General features: G+C 56.1%; 1 protein-coding gene across 2 annotated transcripts in view; it reads left to right on the top strand.

Moving 5' to 3' along the window:
* The window catches only part of Hps4 (HPS4 biogenesis of lysosomal organelles complex 3 subunit 2), a 36,125-nt gene extending 12,226 nt beyond the window's left edge, over positions 1 to 23,899 (top strand). For both annotated transcript variants that reach the window (XM_045132514.1, XM_045132513.1), the window contains 10 exons: positions 5,481 to 5,588; positions 5,962 to 6,078; positions 7,274 to 7,368; positions 9,565 to 9,637; positions 12,646 to 12,682; positions 13,633 to 13,729; positions 14,179 to 15,007; positions 19,997 to 20,135; positions 20,508 to 20,616; positions 23,420 to 23,899. In XM_045132514.1, the coding sequence (XP_044988449.1) occupies positions 5,481 to 5,588; positions 5,962 to 6,078; positions 7,274 to 7,368; positions 9,565 to 9,637; positions 12,646 to 12,682; positions 13,633 to 13,729; positions 14,179 to 15,007; positions 19,997 to 20,135; positions 20,508 to 20,616; positions 23,420 to 23,591 (1,776 nt within the window). In that variant the 3' untranslated portion in view covers positions 23,592 to 23,899. The remainder of the gene's footprint in view (positions 1 to 5,480; positions 5,589 to 5,961; positions 6,079 to 7,273; positions 7,369 to 9,564; positions 9,638 to 12,645; positions 12,683 to 13,632; positions 13,730 to 14,178; positions 15,008 to 19,996; positions 20,136 to 20,507; positions 20,617 to 23,419) is intronic.
* The last annotated feature ends 203 nt before the right edge of the window (positions 23,900 to 24,102 follow it).

Raw genomic sequence — 24,102 nt, 5'->3', positions numbered from 1 at the left:
GTGTCCTGGCACACCTGTCCTCTGGCGATGAAGTGCCCCACCGTTACACTCCCCTTTCTGGCCCAAGCAGGTGCCAACCCCAGCAAGATGGAGGACCACCGCAGAAACATGTCCTGAGCCCTTCACTGTGGGACCTCCGGGCTCCGGGGTGCAGGCCACTCAGGACCTTCAGGGTCTGCGCCCGCTCTAGGCACCCCCAGTTTACTGCTTCTGGACCCTTCCTTACACTTTTCGTTTTTAAAGAATCAGAGATTGGCATGCAACATTGTTTAATGAATAAAATAGTTTATGACAAATATGTACTGAAAGTACACTGAGCACCCCGTTTTCAATCTGCCAAGGAATTCACTTAACAGACAACTAAAACCTAGAATTCTAGACCCTTTTATTTTCCTATTTTTCGCTTTCAACTCTGCTCAGAGATCAGTGAATCAACTGTTTCGCCATTGAGGTGCACTGCTCAACTGTGGGCCCACATTTCAAACAGAACCCACAACTGTGCAAATGAGCAGTCTGCCTCAGCCAGGCACATTGCAAAAGATGCCACCCTCCAAAGTGACAGCGCACACCAACTTCAGGTACGCTTCCTGCCTCCATGAGACTGGCGCGGCCACAAGGAGTAAGCTGGTGACAAAAGACACTCTGGGTGTCACAAAAGCACACTGGGAGTGCAGGTGACTCTCAGCAAAAGAAACTCTGTGGCCTGGGAATCTTATCGTGGTCCTAGACGTTTGAAAGCCACAAGGGAAATAGAGGGGAAAGCCGTCAAAGTGTGTCAGGTATTCTGAAAGCTGTCACTTTTCACTCAGCGTACACAGACCTTTGAAGCCGCTGTCCATGGATCATCACCGAGGCACTGGACCAGACCAGTGGTTCACCAGTGTGCAAATCCCAGTCCAGAGGCTCCTCCCTGGAAGGCTCGGGCCCCCTCTCTGCACGGTGGGCTCTCTACTCCTGCGCAGTCCAGCAGCTTGTCCCCATGTGCGGATTGCCCAGGAGTGGAGCTCAGTTCTCACTTCCTCAGAGAGGGCAGCCAGTGCCCTGGATTCGCTCTAGCCTCGGCGCCAAGGGAGCTGTCGTGGGTGGTGTCTGGTCCGCTGTGTTGTCTGGGGCTCTGTCTGCTGCTCTCTCCTTGCTCCTGGAGGCGTCGTCTCCCCCTGGTCAAGGATTCCAGGTACGATTTCTCCGCCTTACACCACTGCTTCTGCTTCTCCAGCCGTTCCTTGGTGGCCTCCAACTTGCGCCACTCTCGGTCCATCTGCCACAAGTCCTCCTGAAGCTGCCGGTTCTCTTGGCGGATGTTCTGACAGAAGTCCTGATGACCTTTCTTGGCGGCTCTCTCAAAGGCCTTGGCCCTCTTCTTCAGCTCCCAGGTGATGTCCTCTCCCGACTCCAGCCGGTTCATTTCTTCCAGCTGCTTCTCCAGTGCAGCCTTCTCCTGCAGGAACTTGAAGTGGGCCTCCCGGTCCTTCAAGAAGGTTTCCTGGGCCAGTCTCTCTTTCTCCTCCTGCAAGGCCTGGATGATCTTGTCCTGGCTCTCCTTTATGAGGGCGATGGGCTTTAGGGCAATCAGCTGCTTGTTCAGGCTGGCCTGGGTCTTCCTGCCCTCCATCAGCTGCTTGTGGAGGGCCGCTGCCTGTGAGGCGTAGGTGACTTCCCGTTCTTTCCTCCTCTTCTGGATGTTCCGGCACTCCTGGATGTACTGATTCCACAGGTCATCGTGCTTCCTCTCAAACTCATCATTTTTTTGCTGCAGGAGCTCCAGGAAGGGCTTGCTGGAGGCCTTTTGGTGGGCCAGCTCCTCCTGCAGCGCCCGGCTCTTCTCCAGCTGCTCCTTCTGTCGCCTCCTGGCTGCTTCTATGTCCTCCTCCAGCTGACTCAGTTTTGCCACCGTCCTCCTCTTCATCCTCCTCTCCCTCCGTGTCAGTGTTTCTGACTTCAGATAGCTTTCTAGGATGGTCATGTAAGGAGACTTCTGAGCTTGGGGACCCTCATCAGCCAAGCCATCCTGAGCTTCAGCCAGGTCAGTCTGGGTGGCCGTTTCGTCACCCTGGGAGGCCTGGTACTCACTGGGACAGCTCTCTAAGTCCGTGAAGCTGAGGTCCAGTCTGGAGGTCGAGGAGCCTGCGCTGCTAAGACTGCACACCTCGAAGGTCTCATGTACTTTCCTCTTCTCCTTGTCCTGGTCAATCACTTCTGGCCACCTCACCCGGAAGTCACACATGGCCTTCTTCTTGGCCAATGGTTTCTTCATTAGTGCATGCTCCTGGGCTCTCATAGATGTGCCATCCGGTGGCATGCTTGGCCCAGCAGCCTCTTCCCCTGCTGACTGGAGAGTCTCGCTGAAGCGTCTGCTCCTCCTCCGCGGTGACTCCTCCGTTGTCATGGGCACTCTTGCATCTGTCAAAGTGGGCCGCCTTAGAGCTCGATCCCGAACTATGTGGGGCCCCATGCTGAAGCGCCTGGCCATGGTCCTCGGACAATCCTGGATTATCAGACAAGCACCAGCATCTGCCGTTGTGAGAGGCCCAATAGTTACTTCACCTGCCATCTGCTGAGGGCCCATGTCCAGGTGTTTGCTCGTGGACAGTGAGGTGTTCTGTGATGTCAGATGAGACGTAGCGTCCAGTGTCATTGCTGACACAAAAGATCCCTCCCTAGCTGTCAGGCTTTTGTCCTTGGACAGTAGGGTGTCCTGGGTTTTCAGCCAAGCACTAGTGGATGGAGGTGCAGGCTGCCCAGCAGATATGTCCCCTGCTCTCGGGGAGATCATGGCCAGGCGTCTGCTCCAGGAAACTGGAGTGCCCTGGGATGATAGAATACTAGCCAATGTGCTTGAAGGCCCCACAGGAGATGTGTCCCCTGGTATCTGCGGAGCTATGGTCAAGCGTCTGCCCCTGGACGGTAGAGTATCCTGGGCAGTCAGAAGAGCAGCAGTTGATGGCTGTACAGGCCGCCCAGCAGGTCTCTCCCCTGCTGTCTGCGGACCTATGGTCAATCGTCTGCCCCTGGACAGTGCAGTGTCCTGGGCAGTCAGAAGAGCAGCAGCTGATGGCTGTACAGGCTGCCCAGCAGGTCTGTCCCCCGCCGTCTGTGCTGTCTGGGGGCGTATACTCAGGCGCCTGCTCCTGCTGTGGGACCCCTGCCCCAGGGACTCCATGGTCCAGAGCCCTCTGGGGACAGGGCTTTGTCCCTCCAAAGTCCCACTCTAAGACGGCTGCCTCTTCTTCCTGGCTGTCAGTTGTCTTAGAGTCCTTCTCTCTTTCTCTAAGTATCCACACTTGTCAATCTCTGTCCCTAGTTTGCCTCAGCTCTGGCATCCACCGTCTGCCATTGTCTGCGTCTAGAGACCGAGTGAATTCTCTACACAAAGCTGTTCAGAACGCGGAACACTGGCGGAGTTCTCTCTAGGGTGGGGCCGGAGGGAAGATGGAGTGGGTTTGGAGGAGATGGGGGCAGGGAAACAGGACTGGGAAGAGGGTAAGGTGTCCAGGACTGGGGAAAGACAGTGGATCCTGGAAGAAAAATGGGGGTATGAGGAACTGGTGGCAAGATGAAGCGATAGTACCCCCTGTGGTGCCGATGGTCTTGGGCCGTTGTCCCCCTTTGAATATCTTTGGCACTTGGGAAAGGCAGCCCTGAAGGCCACCTATACTTAGGTGACACGCGTGGTACAGGCATTTCAGCTGGCAAGGAGAGGTCTTCAGTGGGCAGAAGGACAGGGAGAAAGAATGAAGGAGAGGGTGCAGTCGTGAGCCCTCCCCTGGACTGACCACTCCAGTTGCTCCTTCCATGCAGGGCGGGTCACAGCCTGGGTGAATGGAGGCTGTCTTTGCGAAGCCTCGTTCACTCAGGAAATGGCCCGCGTCTCACGGACAGGCTTGAGCAATAACAGACCCAGAGGAGCCAGCAGACAGGCAGGCTTTCAGGGAGAGGGGCCCAGACGGTTTCTCTTGCAGAAGCCCTCTTCCGAGTTGACTCGGTTTCCGCCTTGGTGGAGTCCCCGCGTCGGTGAGGGACACAGAGGGAAGCGCCCATGGAGAGGGAGGAGGGGAGGCTCCATCCAGCAGTCACTGCTGGCTAGCTTCTTCCTCGCTGTGACACGGTACCTGGCCTCAAAGTTAAGGGACAGCAGGATTCATCTGGCTCCTGGCGTAACAGGTCTCCGTGCAGCACAGCAAGGGAGGAGCCAGGTGGGAACAGCTCAGCTCACTTGTTGGCTCCAGGGACGCGAGAGCTGCTCCTGTGCAGGAGGCTTCACTGCGAGCATCGCCTCCTGCAGGGCGCCCTCTGTGATGCCCTGGAGCCTTTCTGCACTTACTGAAGGTCATTCCGGCCACGCCCCCCAACTTTGCAGTGAAAACACATCACTGCTCTGTGCCTCCAGAGGTTATCAAAGCGTTGATGAGAGGGAAGAGTGAACTAGGGGAAGAAAGGAGGAGGAGGTGAGGGAGACGGGCGTGAGCTTGGTGCGCCGATGATGCCAGCGTGCGTCCGTGGTGTGTGGAGGCTGTGGGGACTGTCAGCTCCCGTGCCCGTTGTCACTGGCAAGACACTGTCTAGGACGGTGATTCCAGGTCTGAGCGTGTCCTGCACGGAGCCCCCCACTGCCACCCCGCCACACACAGTGGACCAGTGCTGGCGCAGGGCATGGCCCGTTTCTCCTCCACGAACAGGCAGGCTGTGATTACATAAATGTGGAGCACAGCAAGATACTTGTGGCCTGACCAGTGTTCGTCCTGTCTGCATGTTTGATGAGTAGAAGTCCCTTGCTCCATTCCCAGGCAATAGTCCCTCACCCAATGCACATGACACTCCACGAAGGGGATGGCTCCATGCCCAAAGCACATGCCTCCCTATGAGATATTGGATAAAGGGGAATATTGATGGCATGCAGGATTTGGCTTCACCACGATATCTTGCCAATGAAGATGATTTAACCCATGTGCTTTCCAAAGTCAGCCTGCCTGTCCACGCTGTCCTGGCCTGAGGCCTGTGATTCTGCTCTGAGGGCCTTTGGCCTGTCCTAGGTTAGGAGTGTGTGGCTTCCATCTAGTTTTGGAAGGCCTTTTGTGTCCCCTCCCCACTGGGGAGCTTTATGGCTCAGGTTGAGCTGTTACTTTTCTGGGTTCACTGCCTGTCTCTTCTTTTGCCCGGGGTCACTGCACCTTGTGTGGTTTTTCTGGAGCTCTCCGTTTCTCTTCACGAGCAAGTATTTTTCTGTTTCTCCAGCTCGGGGGGCAGCACTGGTGTGCCTCTTCCCGAGTCCCCATCTTTGCATTCTCCAGCTGTGTGGTGCTGGAGGACAGTCGCGGGCTGTGCACAGGCCAGGCTAGGGCTCTGCCCCTGGGCCCATCCGTGGTAAGTTCTCCGACAGGACTTCTGCAGGCCCGTGGTGGCTGCCGCAAGAGCTGAGGAGGAGAATTCTGGGCATAGCTTCCTTGACAAGCGTGGCACCGTCTCCCCTTCTCTCTCTGCAGGGCCTGGGCTGTGCTGTGGAGCTCGCGGACGTCAGCTGCACGCGGCTTCTGGAGCAGCTGGCCGGGCTCTTCACGTTCTACAATGGCCCCGTCTCCCTGGCCTACAAGGTGGGCTGCAGTGTCGGGGAAGCCACTGGGCAGAACTCTCTCTCTAGAACCAGACCTTCCTCAGGCCTGTTCTCTACGTAGTCACCAGTGCTGAGCGACAGGCCCTGGAGCCCCCCAGGTGCCCATGTCGCTCTGTGCCTGCTTCTCCGTCCCCCACCCCATCTGGGCTTGCTTGGAAGAGCAGCCCGGCAGCTTGTGTGGCAGGGCGGGTCATTGGGGTGTTGGCTGGGACATGTGTTCCTGTGAGCAGTTGAGACAGCTCTGCCTATCCTCCCGGCCCCCATGGGGGAGGCCGCCCACCATGTCCTTGCGACCCTTGCCAAAGAGCCTGTACCCCTAGTCTCCGTTGCTGACACTGTTGGGTCTGTCTCAGAACCGTTCTCGGGAGGAGCTGAGCTCTCAGTGGGACACCTTCATCTCACAAGTCCTGGGGAGCACCAGTGAGCTGCACCGGACCTTCAGTGCCCTCTGCAACCTTGACCACACTAAGGTAAAGCTGCCTCCTGTGCACTCCTCACGGGGGCCGGGCCATGGCGCTTCGCCGCCGAGAGCACCGCCTGCGCGGGCGGGGCGGTCGTCCCTGTCGCTCCCACGCTGCTGCTCCCGGCGCTGTGCGTGGGGGAGGCAGGGTCTGTCCCAGAGCCTTGCTTCCTGCCAGATGGGCCAGTGCAGCCGTGCCTGTGCGCACCCAGTAAATGCCCTGTGCAGCGAATGCTGTCGTAGCCTCAGAAGGGTGTTGCCCTGGAGCCTGAAGACCTTCTCTCTCCCTATGAATAGCATTGTTTTAATTCTCTACATTGAAGATGCTTGGAACATACATTTTAACTCACATCTGAGAGAGGCTGGGGCATGTTTTTATCTCTGAGATTCTTTATTTACCATTGACATTCAGCAAGTGAAGCCTGGCTGCTCCTTCTGGTCACCTGTGCTGTCCCTCAAAAATGAGCCGAGCCCTGAATGTCCCAGGAGATGCGCATCTTTGGCATTTCTAACTGTGTCCCTGGGAGTCAGCCTTCACAGTACTCCTCCGGACTCAGTGTCGGAAGAGGGTCTCCTCCTGTGAAAAATGTCAGGATATTGCCCAGAAGACCTTGCAGTAGGCTGGCTGGGACTGCATACAGTCTCAGCGCCACAAGAGAGCTGGGCTCTTGGCATAGTTCCTTTGCTCACAGCATGCATGCCCAGGCACTGGCACGATGCAGCCAGGTGGGAAGCAGCAGGCTGTGGGTTGGGCCCTCGTAGGCTGCCCATGTGTGGTTCCTGTGCTGTGGGCACTTCCGGGCAGCTGGCTGTCACAGAGACTGGATGGGCCCCGACACCGGCATGGTACACGTCACAGTTGGGCTGTAGCACCTGGTTCCGTGCTGGTCGCGCTAGCCGTGGCCCTGGGCACTGTGCTCTGGCAGGGTGTGGACTCCCCCCAGCACCAGGGCCACGCTGGAAGGGCGTGCTGGTCTCAGCATTGGTAGGTAGAGTCTCCCAGTGTGACCTCTGGCCTCCAGTAGCTTTCTCGGGCCAGGAATCCGGTGTTTTGCGGTGGCTGTTGTGGGTATGACGAAGCAGATGAGGCGAGGCGCGCACACAGATAGTAAAGTTCTGGCCCGATGCCTTGTTCCCGGATCTGCTTGTCTCTCCCGTGCACTCTTGAGCGTGGTCTCAGTGGCTGTGTGTCTTGTCGGGAACAGGTGGAGCCCCTGCTGCTTCTGAAGGCAGCCCTCCTCCTGCAGACCTGCCAGCGCGCGCCTCACGTCCTAGCCGGCTGCATCCTCTATAAGGGACTGTGAGTACTGCCCGCCCTCACCACCCTGCCCCTGCCCCTGCCCCTGCAGCAGGGCTGACCTTACCCTCCCACTGCTGCCACGGCACTCTTGTCTCTAGCTAGTGCTGAGCCAGCTAGTTGGCACAAGCCAGGTCATTTAGAACTGACCTAGAGCACATCCCAGCCTCTTCATGGCTGCAGTTGGAAACCGTTCAGGAAAGAGCTGGGGTACAAAAGGGACCTGTGCCTCTACTGGAGCGTCCTGCTCAGTTGTCCATGGACAGAATAGCGCAGGACCCCAATGTGGGCGACAGCACTGTGCCCAGATGCCAGGTGTGCCTACCACAGCTCAGCTTGTGCTACCCAGCTCCTTCCAGCCTCTCGGCCAAATTCACCACAGCTCTTCACACAGGTGGAGGGCCTCTTCACCAGGCTGAGTGGCCGAGAGCCACTCGACATGTCTTCCAAGGCCTCTCCTTGTGGAGGGTTTGTGTTCAGTGCCCAGGACTGGTAGGGCACAGCGAGGCCCAGTGTCCTGCGCGTGGCAGCGCCGCTGAGGCACTTCCGTCGGCTCTCAAATGCTGGGGCCTCTCCAAGCTCGACCTCGGACAAATTGCTTAAACTCTGGGAAACAGACACCTCTGCTGGAGGGTGAAATGACTAGGCACATATGGGGTCCCCAGCACTTGCCCTGCGTGCAGTCCTCCTCTCCCCGTTTTCGTCAGGATGGTTCTGTGTGTCACCATGACACTGTCACTAAAGATGACGTTTGTTTTCCTATTTCTGTTCTAACTTTTGGTGCTATGACTTGAACCTCGGAGCCTCACACGTGCTAAGCACGTGCTCTTCCTCTGAGCACACAGCCCTTTCTTACGCACTTTCAACTGACACGGCTCGCAGTGTTTCAACACCCGTTACTTCTTTTGCTGCTGTGACCAAATGCCTGACAACAGCCTGTGAGAGAGGAAGGCTGGCTTTGGCAGGGAAGGTCCGGCGCCTGTGGCCTGAAGCCTCTTCAATCAGAGGAGAGCTCGGTGCTGGTGTTCAGCGTGCTTTCTCCTTCCTATTTAGTCCAGGACCTCAGACCATGGGATTGTGTCGCCCACATGCAGGGAACCTCTTGTCCCTCTGTTAACAGAACTCAGAAACACTCTCACAGGTATTCCAAAGACTTTGAGGTGATTCTAGATCCAGTCAAGTTGATTGTTAGGAGTGTGAACACCTCATGTTTAAAAAAAAAACAAAAACAAAAAAACCTGCCAGGAAAGAACTGTGAACTGTGGCAGCAACCCTTCTTCCTCAGCCCTGCCTGGGGTTGCACGTGAGGGGAGCATGGTGCTTTCTGCACATGCCGGACACTCGCCACTTATTTGGTCTCTTGCAGCTAGCTCTCTGTGCTCTGGGAAAGGGATCAGAGAGTCCCTGACTTAGTGAGTAGAGTGGACTGTCTTCTCTTCCCTTTAAAAAATTTTAATTTAATTTTTTTGGTTTTTTTTTTTGAGGTAGGGTCTTGCTCTAGCCAGGGCTGACCTGGATTTCACTGTGTCGTCTCAGGGTGGCCTTGAACTCATGGCGATCCTCCCATCTCTGCCTTCCAAGTATTGGGATTAAAGGCATGTGCCACCACACTGGGTTAAATTTTTTATTTTTATTTATTTATTTGAGGGGAGAGGGATAGAGAGAACCAGGACTTTTAGCCACTGCAAACCAACTCCAGAAACGTGTGCCACCTTGTGTATCTGGCTTACATGGTGATGAGCAATCAAGCCTAGGTCCTTAGGCTTCAAGGCAGACAAGCACCTTAACTGCTAAGCCATCTCTCCAGCCTCACTGTGTCACCAAGCTGGCCTGAACTCTCGGCACCAGCATGCCAGGCCCCCAAACGGCCAGGTTGTGATGGCCGCATGCTTCTCCGTGCTCTGGCTGGGTCCCGATGACTGTGTGGCTCGCTCATGTGCGTGGACACATCCGCCATCCTCCCTGGGGTACACGTCCTTGTGAGACGTCTTGGTCCAGCCTGCTCATGAGGAGGCGATACACGTTGACCACCAGTGCCCTTGACAAGGACACTCAGTTAAAACTGCTGCCAGCCTTGTTCCTGAGATCCTCAAGGATTAACAGGCAACTCTGAAGCTGAGTAAGTGTAGTAGTAGTGTCTTTTCTTTTGTTTCCATAGTATCTTTTCTCATGTGTTCTTGTTCTGTGTCTGACCCTCAGGATCGTGAGCTCCCAGCTTCCGCCCTCCCTCACCTCCAAGCTCCTGCTTCAGCAGGCCGCCCCTCAGGACCAGGTATGGGATAATGGCCTCCTCGCCGCTCCCTCCCCAGCCCAGCGGGACTGAGTCCAGGTGCTGGACTGACGGCTCTAGGCCACTTGCTTCCCTCAGTCAGTGTGGGCAGGAGTGAAGTCACTGGTAGGCTTTAAAAGCAAGCATTTTATCCTGCACAGTGGGAAGAAGAGGCTTCCTTCTTCAAGTCAAGTGGAACTCTGAGCATTTGACTCCAGCAGGTCTGCCTTGTTCCGAAGTGTTGAATATTTCAGACACACTGCAGGGGTGTGTCCCTAGAAATACCTGAGAACTGGTGTGGTCGGATACACCCGAAACCCTGGTAGTGGGGCAGCTAAGGCAGGAGGGGTGTGGAGATTGTGAATTCGAGGTCAGCCTGGGCTTCATGGTGAGATCCTATCTCAACAGATGGAAGGAAGCTGGGTGTGTTGGTGCACGCCCATAATCTCAACACTTGGAAGGCTGCCTGAGCTAGAGTGAGACCTTGCCTCAACAACAAAAGAAAGAAGGAAAGAGCTGGAGAGAAGGCTCAGTGGTTCTGTGCACTTCCTGCGCAAGCGTGAGGGAACTGAAACAAATCTCCAGATCCCCCTCAAACAGCTGGCGGTGCGCACGCATGCCTGTAACCACATTCCTGCAGAAGGGGACCGAGGCCCAGAATTACCCCGGCTTACGGGGAAGAGCAGGCTCAGGGTCAGTAAGAGACTGGGTGAAGAGCACTGGGGGAGGCACTCGGCCCTTTGCTGTGGCCACAGTAGACGAGTGCCCCTTCCCTCCGCTAGGCAAGTGTAAGGGCCACTACAAGGGCACATAGTACCATGTGCATGTACCACACCACAGCTCGTTACACGTACCCAGGAAAAGAGAAAATAAGAGGGAAGGGAGGGAGGGAGGATGGATTTAGGAAAACACTGCTTTGAAGATACTTCCACTTTGGGCTGGAGAGATGGCTTAACACTTAAGGCGCTTGCCTGCGAAGCCTAAGAACTGTTTGAATCTCCAGGTTCCACGTAGCCAGCCGCAAGTGATGCAAGCATGCAGTGCCACGCATGCCCACAAGGGGCCGCACACATCTGGAGTGCATTCATAGCAGCTAAAAGGCCCTGGCGCATCCGTTCTCTCTTTCTCTGCTTCTTTCTTTCTCTCTCAATAAATAAATAAATAAGGATAGTTCCACTTTGCACGTGTTGTGTTGGTAGTGTAGAAAGTCACACTGTCATTAGGAATAGATCACTGGAGCTGGCTGCACAGGCGCCCACAGCCAGCAGCCAACAGGGTTTTGTACTTTTCGCTTCTGAAGAAAGGGTCTCACTATGTAGCCTCAGCCTCCCTAGAGCTGGGATTACAGGCTGAGCCGCTAGCCTGGCTTGCTGTGCATCTAGTGTACGTAGGTATGATTTCGGTGCATCACAGAGCTGTCTTTACCGTGTGGCTCCGTAGACAGTAAAGTGTGTGGGGCTGTGTCCTCATGGTGGCTGTGTCTGGGTAGCACTTGGGTAATGGCGTTTTAAGGAAGCCCTGTCCTTTTCCCAAGAATTGAGCTTTTTGCAGCCTTCACTGAGGAAAGACAGACTTGTTGAAAACTGTTCACATTTAGACTACTGCATAGGATCCATGAGAGCATGAGTGTGGTGAGACATGGCTGCCCACAGGCACTTGGGCATACTCTGGCCTGTGGGCACGGTCAGTGCACTGCTGAGCCCAGTCACCAAGACAGACCAAGTGGCTCATGAAAATGAAGGTGTGTATTAGCTCACCTAAAGGTGCTGGTTGTATGTCTAAGGCTGGGAGTCATTTCATTTCCTCGGACTTGTGTAAATGTCATGAGATCTTAGCCAGAGGTGGTTTAAAGAGCACAGTTGCCTGGCGAGTGAGATGGCCCCACGGGTAAAGTGCTTCACCAGTGTGGGCACCTGAGTTCAGACACTTAAATCCTGCATGAAATGCCGGATGTGTTGGTGTGTGCCTGTGATTCCAGCCCTGTGGAGGCAGATAGGAAGATCCCTGGAGCTTGCTGGCCAGCTCAGTTGATAAGCTGCAGGATCAGTGAGCAAGTGATTAAGGAAAACACCAGATGTGAACTTTTGGCCTCCACATGCCTGTGCACATGTGCCCATATGCAATTGCATGTTACTGCTTTAAGTATAAAAATTTAATTTTACATAATATCTCAAAGATGTACAAATGTATCTACTTAAAGGAGAAGTGACCAAATAATGGTGAATTATTGGCCTGAGAATAAGCAATATATGGGATATGGCTTTGTTTAAGGATTTTTACCTAGAGTAAATTTCTGTGTGGTGTGGAATTTTTGAACCTCCAAAAAGAAAGCTCTGTGACTTCTGAGGTGCGTCCAGCTTCCAGTGCAAGAGCAGTTGTTGTACATGCTCTCTTTGGGTTTGGTGGGTCCTTGTAGAGCCGTCAGGTTGAAGTGAAGGTTTTGTATTCTCCTGAGAAGATCTGTTTCTGGCCTTGACCATGAACCAGAGTAGGTGAGTGGTCCATCACAGCACCTGTTCATGTCATGTCCTACAGGGCAGGAGTCACAGGCCTCCCAGCTGGTTGTGACGGCCCTTCTGCATGCTCATGTCACAATGGGCAGCTGTCACTGTGCTTTGTCTTGGAAGCTCCCAGGGCCTCGCACATGCTAGGCATGCACTCTGGTGCTGAGCTCTGTCCTCACCATGTGACTCTGGTCTACACTGAGGTCCCAAATGGGGAGTCTTCGCTCTTCACCCTCGTGGAAGAGGCTGAGCAAGTCAGAGCTTACAGCAGGACGGGAGGAGCACATGGGCCTCACCCGCTGACTGGGCTGATCTGTGCCTCCCTTCAGCCCTGGGCAGCAAGTGGCTTCAGAGCACCTCTTCCATCTGCCGGGCTCTTGGTGTGGGGTTCAGACAAGCTCTCTGGGCTTGGCTGAGTCCTGTGAGCAGATGGTACTGCAAATTCCTGACGGTTGGGTCAGAGGAGGAGGTGATGCTGGCGCCAACCCCTGTGTATGTTTGTTTCAGAGACGACCTGCTGCAAGGGATGGCCCGCAGGAAGCCAGTAAGTAGCGTGCGCTGTGGCGGGCGAGGGCCAGCTAGTCCTGTGTACATTTTGTGTGCTTGCAGCTGAGGGACTGGGTCCAGCACAGCCTCAAGAACTGCCCTCTGGGGCTGGGCAGATGGCTCAGCAGGTCAAGGTGCTTGCTCGCAAAGACTGTCGGGCTGGGTTCAGTTCCCCAGTGCCATCTTAAAGCCAGATGCACAAGGTGGAGCATGCACCTGGAGTTCACTGTGGTGACAAGAGGCCCTGTTACACCCATTCTCACCCATTCTCTCTCTCTCTCTCTCTCTCTCTCTCTCTCTCTGGGTGGCTGTCTGTTTGCAAATTAATAAATAAAAATATTTTTAAAAAGAACTGTTGGGCTGGAAGGATGGCTTCGCGGTTAAGGCATTTGCTTGCAAAGCCACAGGACCTTGGTTCAATTCCCCAGGACCCACATAAGCCAGATGCACAGGGGGGTGCATGTGTCTGAAGTTCGTTTGCAGTGGCTGGAGACCCTGATGTGCCCATTCTCTATCTCCCTCTCTCTCTCAAATAAATAAAGTTTAAAAAAAAAGAACTGTCCTCTGGAGCCCTGGTTGCCAAGCTCAGGATTTGGGACATAGGTCCCTTAACTCAGTACTGTGGCTGCTCAGGTGACATCCAGGTGTGGTGTTGGGAGGGAGAGAGAACTGGGGACTCACAGAAGCCCTCGGTAGGTGTTGTCCATAGGCTTTGGTTTCATTTTGGTCATCCGGAAGTGACTTTCTCAGATCTTGTCATGTGTCTCCCTGGGAGTAAGGTGGCTCACATGGCTCCTTCCTTGATGATCACAGCAGCTGGGCTGCAGCTTTGGGGCTTCTAGGCTGAGGGAGCACCCCCACTTCTGCTGCCTGAGCCAGGTATGGCCTGGAGCAGAGTCTGCCCCCTCTCCAGCCAGAAGAGTCCTGCCTATCTGCTCTGCATTGCAGGAACAGCACTGCCCCCTAACGTGTGGATCACCCCTGTTTTCCTGAGCAAAGAGGAAGCCAGCAGTCTACAGGAATTCCAAGTGGAGCGGGTGACTAGGTAGGTGGGGGATTCCCAGGGGCCCCTCCTAGGGTGTGTGTTTACAAACCCTCCTCAGGCCCATCGCCTCCCTGTTCTTGTTCCTGTGAGGATGTTGATCAGGACGCATGGCTGGCATTGAGAGGTGCCATGGTTCACTGTAACTGTTAGAAACAGAATATAGACGGCTCCCTGTGAGGCTCCCTCCCGCCCACCTGTGGGTATCTCATTCCATGGGCTCAGCCTGGGTGGATAATGCCAGCGGCTTCACTGGGAGAGGCCCCAACAGCCAGCCATTGCCTTCCCTCTGTGGTTTGACTAAAGTGACATCTTGGGCCCTGTGGCCTTAGCTACCCACCTATCACTGATGCTGTCCCTTACAGGGGACTGGCACTTCAGCCTGCCCCACAGATGCCACTGTTGCATACTTGGCCAGTGTGCCCCTTCCTGTCATCTGTCTTGTTTGCCAGGCTCCAGGATGGCTCATTCCAGCACCCTCCCTGGGGTCAGAGCACCTCTGTCCCCGCAGAAAATGCCAGCATGCATGTGGCATCCACAGCCTGGACATCAGCAACTCCTCTGGAGCCCATGTCCCCTGATAGAGCATGGCCGAGTGGCAGCGGAGAGAACGGGCTCTTGTCTGGTCATGAAGAGAAGCGTGTGGGGTCTGCTTGGAACCAGACCTCTGGCCTCAGTGCCTGGCTGCAGAAAGAGCCAGCCTTCTCCCAAGAGGAGCTGGACTTGTCTGCGATCCACATTCCTGAGACCGTGTGTGCCCTGGGTAGCAGAGGTCATTGCTGTGAGGAATCGGCCAGTGTTACGTGCCATCCAGCTTCCATGCCACCTGAGGACACAGGCAGCTGCCTGTCTCCCTGCCCTTTTGAGAGGATGCCCAAGAATGGAGCCCTAGAACAGCACATAGCCCTTCCTGGCACCAGTGGCCATGCCCCTGTCCCTGGTGCCGACCACACCAGAAGGAGCAGCAGGCCAGTGGCCGTGCCTCTCCAGGGTCTGGGCCCTACGGGAAGCGAGCTCCCCGCAGGGGCACACAGCGTGGGGCAGAGAGGGGATGGAGGACACCGGAGCAGTGCAGCCCTGGCTCTGGCATGCGCTTCCCACTTGGCCACCACTCAGGGCCACGGCCCCCCTGCGGACACACTTGACTCCGAGCCGGCCCCAGTTGGGCCCCCCCTGGGACTCGTGCCCATGAATCTCTACACTCACAGCGTGAAGGGGCTGGTGCTGTCCCTGCTGGCTGAGGAGCCACTTCTAGGAGATGCTGCAGCCATTGAGGAAGTGGTGAGTGTCCCTGGTCCCCGTGGAGTCTGGCCTGCCTCTCAGAAGTGTGGACCTAACACTGTCCTCTGCCTGCACAAACAAGAACTCGGTCCCAGAGGCAGCGGACTGAGAGAGTGCCCACCTCTGGGGTGTTGAGGGATGAGAGGGAGAGCAGTGGCCACCAAGGGTCAGCTCTTCTTGTAGCCTCTCAGAGCGCAGGCCTGGGCAGAGGGGAGAGCTGGCTGGGCCTCCTGCTCTGTCTATCCTGTGGTCTCACCTGCAGCCCTTGTCGTGTGTCCACCCTGCTTCCTTGCCAGTGGTCTGCAGCAGCGCTGGCCCTCCTGTCCCCGAGTCCCCGAGCTCATGCATGCATGGACATGGCCACTGGACTGCCCTGTCTCTGGCCCAGCTCCTGGCCTGAGCAACTGCAGGCTCTATATCACTGGCATCTGCACCCTGCGGCACTCAGGCGGGGTGGGTTCCTGGGGTGCTAGCATTTCCTCCATAGCTGCGGCTGGCCCCGAACGGCGGTGGCTGGCAGTGCCTTCCTGCAGGACCTGGACATCTGAAGCCCAAACTGGCTCTGGACGGCTCTTTGTGTCAAGCAGTGAGCTGACCTAGGGCCTGGCCCAGGCCGGACACAGTTGCCATAGCAATAGCCGCCCTGGAGTTGGCAAGGAAAGTGGTAGCAGGAGGGGCAGCAGGCTGCAATCCCTGCGAGGCAGAGTGTCCTGGGCTTGCCTTGCTTCATCCTTAAGGCCGTGTCACCGTGCAAGTCACCTTGGAGCAGAGGCGGGAAGGTCGCAAGAGCCAGCTCTTCTCTCAAGCTGTCTGTTTGTCTTACCCCTTTCCACGGGCCCCACTTGTTTCCTGCGCCCTCCTTCAGCCTAGCTGTGACAGCAGGGCCATGTGACCACAGCGTCACGCACGAGTCCGCCGCTCGTGCTTCTAGCAGGGCGAGCCTTGGCAGTGCCATTTTGAAGCCCTGGTGTTGGGACGCATTACAGTGGATAGAATGCCTCTTTTTACCCAAAGGAAGAAAAAGTCCAGGCTGCGGTGAGGCAAGACGTCTGCATTAAACCCACCTTGCAGCTACGGTTTTAGTTAAGCCTAGCACAGTTAGGATGTAGACATTCCAACTCCTATTCAAAAACAGCCTTGTTGAGATGGGGGCCCCGTGCTTGGTTCTCACTCGCCGCCCGCCTTTGTCCCCCAACACTCTTGCCTTGCCGTAGACAGTCAGAGGAGAAGGTGCCCTGCCCGCTGACTCGCTGGGTGGACGGACTGCTTGCTCTGCCACGGCCCCGCCGCAGGGCTCCCCCGGCAGCTGTCGCGTACTTGCCCGTAGAGCAGGGCTGCTGCCGCCGCAGCCCCGGGAAGTAGAAGGCAGGTTCCTAGACGGTGAAAACCTGCCCTTCAGAAAGAACAGGGAGCATCCAGGCGTGGTGGTGCACATCTTTAATCCCAGCACTCAGGAGGCAGAGGTAGGATCACTGTGAGTTCGAGGCCATCCTGAGACTACATAGTGAATCCCAGGTTGGCCTGGGCTAGAGTGAGACCCTACCTCAAAAAACAAAAACAAGACAAAAAAAGAGCAGGGAGTTCCTGACCGTGTTGAGAGTGAGCGTGACAGTTAGACCCAAGTCTCTTGTCTTACCGGGAGAGACCAGCCTGCATAGGAGGTGCCTGTTGAGCCGGCAGCCCGAGCCACTTCAGGCCGCAGGGACCATGAGCACACCCTCTTGAAGAGCACCCCATGAGGTGACACGCCCACGATGCCCTTGTGCCAGTTCACTGACTGAGCAAGCAGCCAGGATAGGTGGGGGTCTGTATGGTCCGAGGGGTGTGTGAGGGAGGCTCCCACCAATGGCAGGCCCTACCCCACATAACCTCGGGGACCCTCAGATGCAGTGAGCAGATGAATTATCCATCGTTCCATTAGGCCACGCAGCAGCTGGCCGGAGCTGAGGGGCACACCCCGTGAGTCCTCGGTGGACGTCCACTCCTCCCCAGCCGTGAGGCTGCTGCCTCTCAGAGCTGTTTCTGCGCTCCGTGGCCGTGCCGTGGACGCTCGGAGCAGAGCCGCCAGGACTTCGCTCCATTGCTAACGTCCCAGGGCTGCTTTGCGGATCAGGCTGTGTGTCGGGATGGCAGAGTTTTGACTAAGACCCAGAGAGCTTCTGTGTTCCGCTTTGCAGCCCGCTAGGGCCCTAAGCAGCCCTAGATGGCTTGCAGACAGCACTACTGTCACCAGGACGTTTTGTGACCACAGGCCTTGGGCTTCCGCCGGCTTTTCCCCACTGAGCAAGATGCGGAAAACGTTCCCAGTTGGCAGGCTGCGCCGAGCCCAGCCCCGCCCGTTGGGCCTATAGCAGCAATTAGTTTGCAGTGAGAAGTTGTCCCCGAGTCATGTGAACACCTTGTGTCTGTGGCTAAGTGTTTATCTCGGGGGGAAGTTTGGCAGAAGACTTTGGGAGCAGAGCCTCGAACCTGCACTGAGAACAGGTTTTAGCTTGTCTGACTCTGGTCCCCTCCTCTGGGCACTGGCTTCCGGGGAGGGGCGCCGATAGGCTGTGGAGGTCCAGAAGCTGTGCCGTGACTGCGCGCGGTGAGAACCCGCAGCTGCCTGAGCACGTGTGCGCGCTCCCGCCATTCCAGCAGGTGGCACAGTGGTGCCTGCTACTGTCGGTGGTGCTGGGTGTCCTGGCAGTGTGGGCACGATGCTCTGGTCTCTGCGAGCACAGGTATTCTCAGCTGAGTTTCCTCGGGTGAAGCCCAGGAGCTTGTAAATTGTGCATGCCTGGCAGTGGGTGTGCTTCTTGGGTCTCTAGCAGGTACCGAGGACCCACCAGCGTGGGCATGATGCTGAGCACAGTGAGCGAGCACACGAGGGAAACCTCCAGGGTGGGACTCACGGGCTTTAGCTGTCACAAAGCCAGCATGTGGCACACAGCTGAGGGAGGAGAGTCAGGAGTTCAAGGCCAGCCTGGGCTGGATAGCAAGACTCTGTCTCATAAAAAGAATGTTATTTCGAAGCCAGGCGTGGTGGTGCACACCTTTAATCCCAGCACTTGGGAGGCAGACGTAGGAGGATTGCTGTGAGTTCGAGGCCACCCTGAGAATACATAGTGGATTCCAGGTCAACCTGGACCAGAGTGAGACCCTACCTCGAAAAAAAAAAAAAAAAAGAATGTCATTTAATTTTTAAAAATATTTTATTATTTGTGAGGGAGAGAGAGAAGCAGAGAAACACAAAGAGAATGGGCGCGCCAGGGCCTCTAACCACTGCAAACAAACTTCAGACGTGTGTGTCACCTCATGCATCTGGCTTACAAGGGTACTGGGGAATGGAACCTGGGTCCTTAGGCTTCGCAGGCAAGCGCCTTCACCTCTAAGCCATCTCTCTCCAGCCCCAAGAAGGTCATTTCTAAGATGTTGAAGGAGTAAATGGTTGAACTTCAGGGATGCCAGTTTTCACCTTGTGATTATAATGACGTCCCCTCAGGTAGCACTGCCGGTCATAGGGGCTTCAGCCTCAGTCCATCCAGCACTCAGTACTCAGGTTTGCACAGACAGTTGAGCACGTGTCCCTGGACATGTGGCTAGGGGCAGGCTGAGCTGGGATGTCCTTGACCCAGGATCTGTGTGCTGTTGAGGTCCTGGCTGACGTGGCCCTCCGAGTGCCCAGTGCATGAGTCTCCGCAGAGCTTGAGGAGCGTCACACAGAGCGAGGAGAGTGCTGAAGAGCAGGGAGAGTAGCCTGTGCCATAGCATTACGTTAAAAGCTAGCATCTGCCAGGCGTGGTGGCGCACGCCTTTAAATCTCAGCTCTTGGAAGGCAGAGGTAGGAGGTACAGCATAAGTTCGAGGCCACCCTGAGACTACATAGTGAATTCTAGGTCAGCCTGGGCTAGAGCAAGACCCTACCTAAAATTAAGAAAAAAAAACAAACAAACTAGAATCTATTGCTACCTATGATTTAACCTGATTCTGATTTATAAACAGACTTACACAAAAAAGGCATAATTCAGTGGCTCAGCCAAACGGTGCACTGCTGGCTGTTTTGAAACCAGTGCTTGGGGCCCGGTTCTTGACAGCCTTCCTCAGCAGGCTTGCCTGTGAGCCCAGAGGCCCCCGGAGCAGCATTGCTCTGGCCTCCTGGAAGCTACATGCTTGCCAGGTATTCTCCAGGGAGAGGCTACTCATGTTGACCTAGGACTTCTCCACCTAGGCCTGGCTAGACCCCGGGGGCATGTGCCAGACCATCCCTGCTGTTGAAGGGGTCATTTCCTGCAAGCTGCAGGGAAGCCTGTCAGGAGGCAGCGGGCTGTGCTGGTGATGGCATGTGGCTGGGTGCTGAGGTTATGGATAACTTCGTTTTGCTTTCTTCCTCCTATCTCCTTTCTTCCATCCAGGCTAGCCTTGAGCTTGGCAGTCCTCCCGGATACTGGGATTACAGATGGACTCACATGCCTGGCTTTTACTTTTCTTCTTAAAGTTACTTTTCTGCTTATTTCTGTTGTATTTTTCTATGCTATAATCCTTAACTTTAAAACATTAGAGCAGCCGGGCGTGGTGGCACACGCCTTTAATCCCGGCACTCGGGAGGCAGAGGTGGGAGGATGGCTGTGAGGTCGAGGTCAGCCTGGACTAGAGTGAAACCCTACCTCAAAAAAACCCAACAAACATTAGAACATAGGAAGCCAGGCATGTTGGTACACACTGTAATATCAGCACTTTTAGGAGACAGTGGCCGCAAGTTCTAGACCAGCCTGGCCTCTAAGGGTGCATGGCGAGGCCCTGTCTTAAAAGATCATCTGGATGTAACTTAGTACGTCTTCAAAGATAATAAAACACAGGCAGAAACATTCATCAGAGCCATTTTTGTCAGTCCAACAGCCGTTAAGACAGTTTGGATGCTAAATCTTTGGTCAAACGGCGGCCCTGTGAGGTCTGCCTGGACTTGTCCTTCCCTGCCCCTGCCCCTGACCTCCTTCTGGCCTTCTGCAGTACCACAGCAGCCTCGCGTCGCTGAACGGGCTCGAAGTCCACCTTGAGGAGACACTGCCCGGGGACGACGCGTGCCCTGCGAGCCACGCCAGTTCGTACAACTTCACCCACTACGACCGCATTCAGAGGGTGCTGACTGGTAAGGAGCAGGCTCAGGGTGCAGGGCGCCCTCTAGAGGCGAAGGAGGGAGACACAGACTCACACTGCACAAACACTTCTTGGCTCTTTTGGTGTTTGTCAGGGTTTTGAGAGAAACTAACACCTGCCTAAGCAGCTGTAACAAGGTCTGGCCCAGAATTCTGAGGTCCCAGTTGGGAACTGGTGTGGCTCATGGCTGGGATTGGCTGTGCTCCTTCAGAGCAGCCCTAGGGTCCAGCATCCAGGCTTTTCTCCCTGCATCGTGCCTCAGCCCCCCCACTCAGCCTTGACCTTCACCGCCTCCCCCATGCCCAGACTTGGCCCAGCAGGGGCGGGAAGGCCTGCCACTCACCTGATCTGTCCTCTTCTCAAGCTAACCTGCCTCAGGTGGCTGCCTCCCAGGACCGCCGCTTCCTGCAGGCCGTCAGCCTCATGCACTCGGACTTCGCCCAGCTGCCCACGCTGTATGAGATGACCGCCAGGTGAGCCCAAGCCGCCTTCACAGCCGCTTCCCCATGACCCGCGCGCAGGGCCGCCTCACCGCCCGGGCTGACTGCGCTGACTGCTAGTGGCGAACCCGCCTGGCCCCCTGAGGCAGCCTGGCCCCCACCTATTCTGTCACAGCCAGTGTCCTCTCGCGCACGCACACATCACGCTTTCCTTGCTTTAGACACAGGTTACACCCGGGACAAGGCCCAGCGGTCTTACTGTCACAGAGCATGGGGCAGCGCCCTTCCTGAGGAATACTGCAGGCTTTGAAATGTTTTTATCTATTTGTGTGTGGCGGTCAGAGGTGTTTCTGCTCCACGTTCCTTGAGACAGGCTCTTGCCACTGCCCCAGTGAAAACAAACATCAGACTCAGACTCAAGAGCTTCGGATTCTCCTGGCTCCTCCTCCCATTGTCCTGGGCTTGTTGGGACCATAGCTGCATGAGCCACTGTGCATCCACCTATTCGTGGCTGCTGAGAAATTGAACCCCTGCCCGCAAGCACCTATGACCACTGAGCCACCTCCCCAGCCCGGTCTTGCTGGCTTTCTAATTATAAACAAGATGTATGCTACTGGGGAACATAAGTTCATGCTCTTCAGAAAGTTCTAAGCTGAGCATTTTACCCTGTCACCGTCCAAGACCTTGCCCGTTTCCGTGGTGGGTGGCTCTCCGGGTCGGTGGTGAGCCTGGTTTCCGTGTGCGGCACGATGGCGGCTGCCCATGGGCTTGTTGACTCTCCTAACATGCCCTTGGCTGCTTCGTCAGGCCAGTGCGCATCTGGAGCACCTTGTGCCAATTCACCCGTCTGCACTGTCCCCTCCACAGGCTTCGCAGAGACAGCTCGCGGGCCAAGGCGGGTTGGAGGGGAGCCTGCTGCGCGGGTGTCAGGCCAGGCTGCCCTTGGACTCATTTGCTCACACGCATTTTCCCCTCCTCGTTTCACAGTGAGGAAATTGCAGCACAAGTACCATAGGCCCCTTGTCCCCAGGGTCACATTTTCAGTAAGTCGCAGGGTCAGGATTTTAATCCAGGGCTCCGTGACTCCAGCGCACATGCCCTTTCCCGCAGGTTTCAGTGTCCACCAGGTGGGGGGGGGGCTGCTGTCCTCTGTGAAGATGACGTCTCGTGTCCTGTCCATGCCACACTGGTGCTTGGCATCTCTGCACTGCTGCCACTGCGGCTGACTGCAGTCTGCCCTGGCTTTGTGGCTTCTTCTCTGTAATTCAAAGCCACCCAGGTTGGCAACCCGGGTGTGATTCGCATCTGCGGCCTCTGCTCTGGGTGCTGGGTGAGTGGCTGTTCTGTGGAAGGTGCCAGCTAGGGAAACGTCAGCATGCGCACTTCAGCTGCACCAGGCTGGGCACTCACTCTCCTCGGAGCCCAGAGGGCTCAGCGTTGGGGTGGGCAGGCAGCACGAGGCTTTTGCTGGGAGGCCACTTCCAACATGGTCACGGCAACAGCTAAATAGCAGCACGTGCTGAGAAATGTACACACGTCGCTACAGCGCGATCTCTGTCGTGAGGCCTTCAGTGAGGGCGCGCACCTCTGCCACGTCTGTCCTCAGATTGGACAGTGTAGCTCAGGGCTCCCAGCTTGCAGCAGTGGGGTTGGCACACAGGTATGACTCACCTCTGCTCTGCCTGCCAGGCTGTGCCCTTGGCCGTGAAGAGCTTGGCTTCATGAGAGGTGAAGACAGCCGGGTGACTGAGATCCTGAGGAATCTCTCCCCCCTCCTCCTCCACGAGGGGACATCGCAGGAGGAGAGCCTTCGTAGTCCACTCTGGCGTGGTAGATTTGGGGGAACGGGCTCAGTGGACTCATGGCTTGAGACAGGAAAGCAGCAGCAGCCAGGAGGTTAGTGAGCAGCTCTGCTCTTCTGGGGAGCACAGGCAGGGTTGCTTTTTCATTCCTTTCCTCCCCGGAGGAAGTCCATCAGACGGTGTGAGCAGCTTGTGTAGCAAAGTGGAGAGCGCGCCCCTGCAGTCCAGTGGGTCCCGTGGGTTGGCTCGTGGGTCTTCATGAACGGTTATGACGTGGGTGGCACACGTGAAGAGACCCTTTCCCATCGTGTATCTCATCTCCCTTTTAAGGCATTGCTTCCTATGTTCTTGAAAAACCCACAAGGGCAGTTAAACCGCAGTGCAAATGATACCACAGTGATGTCAGGGCAAATGGGGATTTGCTGCTGAGCATGTGTGGCACTCGGGAAAGAGCCGCTGGGCGATGGTTTCAATGAAGCACAGGATGGTAGGGCACCAGGGCACCGAGGCATTCCGACCGTCAGGAGGCCCAGCTACCAAGAGGAAGCAGCCGTTTCCTTGGTTACCTCACACCTACCTCCTTGCGCACATACTCGCCTAGGCTCCTCTGCTGCTCCCCGTTCCCCCCTCAGCCTCTGCATCCACATGCTTCCCTCTGCTTCCCGCCACGTCCCACCCACTCTTCTGTCACCTCAGCCCCTCCTCCTCAGCCCACTGGCTCAGCTGCCCCAAGTGGAGAGTGCACAGACCCTCAGACTTCACCGCCACAGCGTCCACCCCCACCCAGCCCAGGGCCTTGGGTGGCGCTTTGCACTGCTGCAGCCACCTCAGACGGACTCATCGTGCCCTGTCCCGGCTTCCCGTGAGCTGAGAGGAAGGGCGGTCATTGTCACTGGGGGCCTGGAGCCCAGATGAGTGACCTGATCTGCCCCGGAGCAGGGCTCAGCGCAGGACCCAGGATGCCGGGGCCACTGAGCTCTCTGGGCCAGGGTTCTCGCTAGTGCCCACAACGTCACCCTCTTTTTTCCCCGTAGAAATGCCTCCACAGCTGTGTATGCCTGCTGCAGTCCTGCCCGGGAGACGTTCTTCCAGCAGCGGGCGCCCGCAGCCCGGAGCTCTGGCTTCCCGAACCCCCAGGACTGCGCCTTTCACCTCGCGGGCAGAGCCAAGCAGGAGTTGCTCAAGCACGGAGTGAGCCTGCTGTGAGCTGCTCTGGTCCAGTGTCGCCAGGGCCCCGGGTCCCTGGCGGGAATACCTGAGATGGGCGGGGCAGCTGTGGTTCATTGCATCTGTGCCTGTGTGGTTCATCACAGCTGGTTCTCATGGTAATCAAGTGTTTTGGGGTACCGCGGTGCAGACCACAGGCTAAAGAACTGTTACCAGAATCTCAGTTATGCATTCACTGAAAGTCCCTGATGTGCCATTTGAAAACTGGGATGCCTATAGTCTCATGTTTATGATGTTCCTTCTGGAAACAGATCTCCAAGGGTTCAAAATAAAAATGGCTAAACCACTGTGGAGTTCTGTGTTGATTAGAGTGCCATTTTCAGTGACAGAGTGTTGGTTCAGGTGCTGTGTGTGTATGTGTGTAAATACAGTTATCCCTGAGTGTGGTAGGAGGTCACCACTCCCCACCAGCCCCAGATCTGAGGTCCCGTTGTGTCCTGCCACATAACTGCGTGGAATCTCCTCACACCCCCCTGTACGTAGACGGAGA

This window comes from Jaculus jaculus, chromosome 13 (genome assembly GCF_020740685.1).
Source record: "Jaculus jaculus isolate mJacJac1 chromosome 13, mJacJac1.mat.Y.cur, whole genome shotgun sequence".
Lineage (NCBI taxonomy): Eukaryota > Metazoa > Chordata > Mammalia > Rodentia > Dipodidae > Jaculus > Jaculus jaculus.
The sequence above is the reverse complement of the archived record's forward strand: the minus strand, read 5'-3'. Positions and strand labels throughout refer to the sequence as shown.